Source organism: Pseudozyma flocculosa (genome assembly GCF_000417875.1).
Source record: "Pseudozyma flocculosa PF-1 unplaced genomic scaffold scaffold00015, whole genome shotgun sequence".
In the NCBI taxonomy this organism is placed as follows: Eukaryota; Fungi; Basidiomycota; class Ustilaginomycetes; order Ustilaginales; family Ustilaginaceae; genus Pseudozyma; species Pseudozyma flocculosa.
The window spans coordinates 363,847-370,187 of NW_006920883.1; the positions used below are offsets into that span (position 1 = coordinate 363,847).

The 6,341-nt window shown below is 67.5% G+C and overlaps 3 protein-coding genes across 3 annotated transcripts in view; 2 read left to right on the forward strand and 1 right to left on the reverse strand.

The window, feature by feature from the left end:
• Positions 1–463: 463 nt before the first annotated feature.
• Positions 464–1,661, forward strand: PFL1_04609 (uncharacterized protein; the record flags this gene model as incomplete). The annotated part of the gene is made up of 3 exons (XM_007882135.1): positions 464–512; positions 662–1,029; positions 1,188–1,661. The coding sequence occupies 3 exons, from the start codon at positions 464–466 to the stop codon at positions 1,659–1,661; spliced, it is 891 nt and encodes a 296-aa protein (XP_007880326.1).
• A 2,301-nt stretch (positions 1,662–3,962) lies between these two features.
• PFL1_04610 (uncharacterized protein) lies at positions 3,963–5,053 on the forward strand (the record flags this gene model as incomplete). The annotated part of the gene is made up of 3 exons (XM_007882136.1): positions 3,963–3,986; positions 4,281–4,450; positions 4,648–5,053. 3 exons carry the CDS (start codon positions 3,963–3,965, stop codon positions 5,051–5,053), a joined length of 600 nt encoding a protein of 199 aa, XP_007880327.1.
• Positions 5,054–5,697: 644 nt separating this feature from the next.
• The window catches only part of PFL1_04611 (uncharacterized protein), a gene marked incomplete at both ends in the record, with an annotated part of 4,364 nt that continues 3,720 nt past the window's right edge, over positions 5,698–6,341 (reverse strand). Inside the window, one exon of the mRNA XM_007882137.1 lies at positions 5,698–6,312. Coding sequence (XP_007880328.1) covers positions 5,698–6,312 — 615 coding nt within the window. The remainder of the gene's footprint in view (positions 6,313–6,341) is intronic.

Consider the following 6,341-nt stretch of genomic DNA (forward strand, 5'->3'; position numbering starts at 1 on the left):
CGGCGGGTGCGTGCGAGGCCAGCTTCGCCAGGGTTGGTTGCTTGGTTGGGGCTGGGCTGGCTAGGCCAGGCCAGGGCCAAGGCCGGAACGAGGGCGAGGGAGGAGGGCAACATCCAACCCAACGCGATCGCCGCTGCGACCGCTCGCTCGCCCGCCCGTCCGCCCGTCGGCCCCCCCGGTTTGTGCGCCGCCCGTTCCGTCCTTCTCACCACCGCCACCACCACCATCACCATCAGCTCCCTCTTCGCCCTTGCCTTAAGCTTCCTCCCGCTGCCCAGCTCCCCATTTCCTACAACTTGTGAGTTGGGCTCTACCTCGACCCTGGAAACTTTGGACGCGCCGCTCCTTGCTTCTTGCCCGCGGCCGGTCTTCTGACAGCCAGCCAGCCGGCTTCCTCTTGCCTCTCGTCTTCGGACCCGACGCCTCCCTCTCCCTCTTGGTCTCCCCTTTGCGAATCAGAACAATGGCTACCCCCATCTCCCAGCCCGTCCCCCCGTCCTGGAAGGACCTTGGTACGTGTCGCCAGCCCTTTCGATGCGGCGCGCAACGCACCGCTCGGACTAGCTTGGCGATCGGTCCGATCGACTGCGGGAGACTGACTTGGCTGACCGCCCGACCACCGCCTCTGCAATCTGCTGCTGCCTCTCTCCCCACCTCGCAGGCAAGGCCGCCAACGACCTTCTGTCCAAGGACTACCCCATCCACGGCAGCTCGCTCGAGGTCAAGACCAAGACGCCCAACGGTGTCACGTTCCGCGTCCTCGGCCTGCGCGACAACAAGACCCAGGCCATCAACGGCGACCTCGAGGCCAAGTGGGAGGACAGGAAGAACGGCGTCACCTTCACCCAGGCCTGGTCCACCGCCAACGTCCTCAGGAACCACATTGAGCTCGAGAACCACATCGCCAAGGGCCTCAAGCTCGAGCTTGTCTCGACCCTCGTCCCCGAGAAGCAGGCCAAGAACGCCCTCTTCGCCTCGACCTACAAGCAGCCCGGCCTGCACACTCGCCAGCACCTCGACCTCTTCAAGGTGAGTTTGGCCGCCTGAGCGCGCGCGGGCGCGGGCGCTTGCCGTAGCCACCGTCTCCGGATCTGCCCCTGCTGACGCTCGATACCACCCCCGCCTCGTCTCATCCATCCCATGCTCGCCCCTGTCTCCCTCCCTCATCTCATCATCTCATCACGCAGGGCCCCACCTTCACCGCCGACGCCGTCCTCGGCCGTGACGGCTTCCTTGCCGGTGCCGAGGCCTCGTACGACGTCCGCGAGGGCAAGCTGAGCCGCTACAACCTGGCCGCCGGCTTCCACGCCCCCGACTACGCCGTCACCCTCCACGGCCTGGGCAACCTGAGCACCTACTCGGCCAGCTACTACCACCGCGTCAACGCCGACACCGAGGCCGGCGCGCGTGCCACGTACGACTCCAAGAGCCCCAACTCGAACGTCAACCTCGAGGTCGGCACCAAGACCTACCTCGACAACGCCGCCTTTGTCAAGGCCAAGATCAACAACGCCGGCATCCTCTGCCTCGGCTACACCCAGGCGCTGCGACCCGGCGTCAAGTCGTCGTTCGGCCTCGCCCTCGACACGGGCAAGCTCAGCGACTCGCAGGCCTCGGCCAGCGCCCACAAGCTCGGCGCCTCGGTCACCTTTGAGGCCTAAGGCGATCGCCCGGCCCCACCTGCCAAGCTGTAGAGAGTGCGCGCCCGCACGAGGTCGGGAGGTTTTCGGGCGAGCGAGCCGGCGGACGAGGCCGGCGAGGCGTCCGATTGTTCCTTGCTTCGGTCGGTCGGTCGGTCGTGTGCGAGCCCCCAATCTGCCCCGCCCCGTGCGTGCCCGCCGAGGGAAATCCGAATCAGCAACCACTAATGAAAGTCTTTTGCCGCTGTGCGCTGCTTGTGCTGTTGGTGGGCTTCGGTTGGCTGTGTGGTGGGAGGCTGTCGGTGGGTGCGCAAGAGTTGCGGTGGATGAGCCTCGCTGGGTGGCCTGGCCCGTTGGGACGACATGGTGTGGGCGCGGCGCGTCGAGAGCGAGCTGGGTCAAGGCGGACGGACGGATGAGCCGACGATGGGCGCAGCAGGTCTGAGGATTGGCGAGTGCCGAGTGAGAGGAAGTGGTAGCGAGCGGGAGGGAGCCGGGCCGCGGACCAACTCGACGCCGCTGCGCGGTTGTCACCGGTATGTAGATTGGTGGTGGGATCGGAGCGGAGCGGAGTACCGGGGTGAAAGGCCGACCGAGACGAGATTGACAAGCAAGGCCGTCGATCGGTCGTCGTCGTCGTCGACGTGGCCCGGTCGCGCGTGGCACCTAGAAGCGCCGCTCGCTCGCTCGCTGATGCCGCCGACGACGACGGGCGAGCGGGGAGGCGAACTAGACAGCGGCAGGCGGGGGGCGGCGTGGCGAGCCATTCCACGGGGCAAAAGGACGTACGAAGGCTCAAAGATGGCAGGCAGAGATTGTACCTAGGACCGAGTGGTTGGGGCAGGGTCGGAGAGGCAGGACCGGTGTCGTCGTGTCGTTGGCGTGCGTGTTCTCCCCGCTTGCTCCCGCTCGACCCCTGCGCTCACCCGGCCGTTGGGTCCTGGGTCCTCCCTCGAAGCGAGCCTCGTTTGTACCGCAGTGCGAGGGGGGGCACAAGGAGCAGACGATCATGGCCTCATGCGGCGTGGCAGGCAGGTGGGCAGGGCTGGTGGACAGGCAGGCCGGTAACTAGGGCAAGCAAGCGGGCGGGCGGGTGGCCGAGCGCGAGCGGCGAGGTCGGTGGACGATACGACCTCGACCGAAGCTGGACCTGCCACGCGACCGCACCCTCAAGATGATCAACTGCCCAGGCGCGCCAGGCCAGGCCAGGCCAGACAGAACGCACGGCGAGCAAAAGACGGGGGCGAGTATGACGCGCAGTGGTGGCTGGCGGTTGGTGACGGCGGGCCAGGCGGTGCACGATCTTCCTCTTGGATCAACGACGGGGCCAGGTCTGGCATGGCGTGGCCTGGCCTGGCCTGGCCTGGCTGGCGGAGAGGGTGGGGAGGGAGGGTGAGTGGGCGAGGAGAGAGGGAAAAGGGACGCGAAATTCAGAGGAAAAAGACGCGAGCCCTGCTCTGCCCTGCCTGGCCTGGGCGTGCCTGGTCGGGTCTGAGCTGCGCGGTGCCAGGGGAATCCAGGCAGGCAGGCTTAGAGGGCGGGCAGGCAGGCAAGATAGGCAGGGGCCAGGTGGCCTGGCCGCGCGAAGAGGATGGACGGCGCACACGCACGCACGACGCAGCGCAGCGCAGGCTGTCCAGCAGGCCTGAGGCCAGTCCAGACGCAGCCTGAGCGTCGCGCGCCTGGGCCCACACCGCCGTCGTTGGCTGGGGCTGCGTTGGGTTGGGCGCGGGCGGGGCCCAGGCAAAACAAAAATCTCCTGCCGACGCTCGAGACCAAGACAGGCCCAGAGGCCCTGGAGAGATGGGCCGGTCGTCGTCGTCGTCATCACCACCAACCGTCGCCGTCGCCACCACCACCACCACCACCACCAGCGCCACCTCCCCAGCACAAGGCGAAGGACGTATCGGCCTCCTCTCGCATCTCCTCACAGCAACACAGCACACACGCACCCTCGTTCCGGTCCCATTCCGTCGTCGTCGTCCTCGCTCCTCTGAACGCAGCCCCTCGTCCCGCGCATCTCTCCCTCCCTCGTCCTCCTTCCCGGCCATCTGCAAGACCCCTCGTCTCTCTGTCCGGATACCTCGCCCGCACCGGCGCCAGCCAGCCAGCCACGCTACGCCGCTCACCGCTTCCGCACCTCTGTCGTGACACCACCCCCCTCCGCTGCTCTTGAAGCGGACCGACCACAGCACCTTCGACGTCTCTACCGCCCCCCAGACTCCCTGCCGCACCCGTCCCCTAGCGACGTCCAGACCGCCGTTCCTCCCCCGACCCCTTCAATCGAACCCGCGCCATCCCCCGCACTCACACCGCTCCAGAATGGCGTCAAAAGTTGACGAATACGTAAGTCGCCTCGGCGCTCCTCGGTCGATCGGCGGTCGCTGGCGGCAACGTACGACCCCGATGGGCGAGCGCTATCTCTGTCGCCCGGCGACAAGCTCGGCGTCCCGCCGATCGTCTCGCAATGCCTGCCTGCCTGCCTGCCTGCCTGCCTGCCTGCCTACCTGCCTGCCCAAAGGTCGATCAGAACCGTCAGCCAAAGATGCCCCCGCCAAACCACGTCGCTGACCGCCCCTTCACCTCCCTCTCTCACCTGTCCACGCTCCCCCCCGCCCCTCCTTTCTTCCCTACTTGCAGGGCGACGGAGCCAGCGGCCTGGGCGACCTGTCTCCCGAGATTATCGACATGGACATCTTTAGCCAGCTGCTCGAGATGGACGACGAAGAGGACCGCGAGTTTAGCAAGAGCATCGTCTGGAACTACTTTGACCAGGCCGAAAACACGTTTCAGAAAATGGACAGCGCGCTGTGAGTGGGTCCGGCGTGCGCTCACCGGTCTGACCTTGAACGAGGGCGGGACGCCGGGGGCGGGCAGTGCCGGCCCAGGGAAGGACGCGATCGACTGACCACACCCGCTGTTCCCCCCCCCCCCCCCACCCCCCCCCGGCGGCCTGGTGGACGCACGTGCACCCGATGCCATGCTACGCCGGGGACGACGACGGCAGAGCGAGCAAAGACCTGCCGGAGCTGTCGACGCTGGGCCACTTCCTCAAGGGCAGCTCGGCCGCCGTGGGCGTCATCAAGGTGCGGGATAGCTGCGAGTGCATGCAGCACTATGGCAAGCGGCACGACGAGGACGGCGTATCGGACCTCTCGGAGGAGGTGGCCATGCAGAAAATCACCCACACCCTCCAAGAGGTCAAGGTGCAGTACAAGGAGGCCGAACGCGCCCTCAAGGGTTTCTATGATGAGGACGACGAGGACGAGGAAGGTGAGGAGGGCGAGGAGGAGGAGGCAGACGAGGGTGGCGAGGAGCGAGAGGACGACGACGAGGCGGGAGAGGAAAACGAGGAAAAGGCAACAGACGACCACCAGGCTGCGGCGGCGGATGAGGCGGCGTCGGCAAAGTGAAACCCGATCTGGCGCATGCCGCTGCTCTGCCTGTCCCTACTCACCCTTCCTCTCTACCGTCGTCGTCGTCGTCGTCGAGCTTCCACGGGGGGGAGGGGAGGGGAGGGCAGGCGGGCGTCCATGTAGAAGAGAAGAGCCAGTGGTCGTCGCATTGTCCTCGCTAGGCCAGGCCGTCGCGCGTCGCATCCACCCAGCGCAGCGCGCAGTCGCACGCAGCCCCAGCCCGAGAGGCTCCCTTGTCATCCAACCAGCAACGAAAGACACTACCCTCCGTCCTCCTTCCCCAGCTCGACTCTTGACGACCAGACGAGTGACGGCGGATGAGGCGTCGAAAATGGCCAGCACGGTCCCGACGCCGTCGTCGCTCGGGCTCGTGCCCGTCGCCCGTCGCCCGTCGCCCGTCGCCCGTTGGCGTTCAGGTACCGGCCGGCACGTGGGGCTCGACTCGGCCCGACCCGACTCGACTCGGCGACTCGAGGTGGCGAGGAGATCGAGACGGCCTCGTCGTCCTTCCCTCTCCATCCCGTCCCGTCCCGTCCCGTCTCATCCATCCATCGTGGGTGCGTGGGTGCGTGCGTGCGTCCATCCGTCCGTCCGTCCCTTCGTCCGTGAGCGAGACTCCGCCGACGAGGTGACACCTCGCCTCAAGCGACACTGGACGCGTTCCGGCTGAGCGGAATCTTGGGCGGCAGCGGCGGCGGGGGCTTGGCGGTCCGTGCGGCCTCCTCGACGTCGACGTCGACGTCATCTTCATCGACCCAGGCGTACCTCGGTCTCCACAGGCCCGGATCGTCTCGCCGCAGCGGGGCGGGTGGCGCCTTCCACCTCGTCGACGACGCCGATGCCGGGTCGATGGGGTAGACGACGCTCGAGGGTCGCGACGTGTACGGGCTGCCGTACGTGCCGGCTCCGGGGGGTAGCGTCGATGACGCCGAAAAGATCGAGGGCGGCGCGCGCTTCTTGCCCGCCAGCACCTCGGGATCGTGCAGGACCTCAGTGTAGATGCTGCTCGTGTCGTCTGACCGCGGACGCGGGTAGAACTGCGCCGCAGACGACGACATCCCGCCGCCGCCGCCGCCACCGCTGCTGCTGCTGCTGCTGCCTCCCGCCAGCAAAGGGCCCGTCTCGATGCGCGGGAGCCAGTCGCGCGACGCCGAAGACGAGCCGTACCCCCCGCTTGGCGCACGGGGCGGCGGCGGCGGCGAGGATGGCGTGGGCGTCGTGGATCCCAGCGCCTGATAATGCTGCTGCTGCTGTTGCTGCTCTCGCAGCCGCGCCGCCGTTTGCT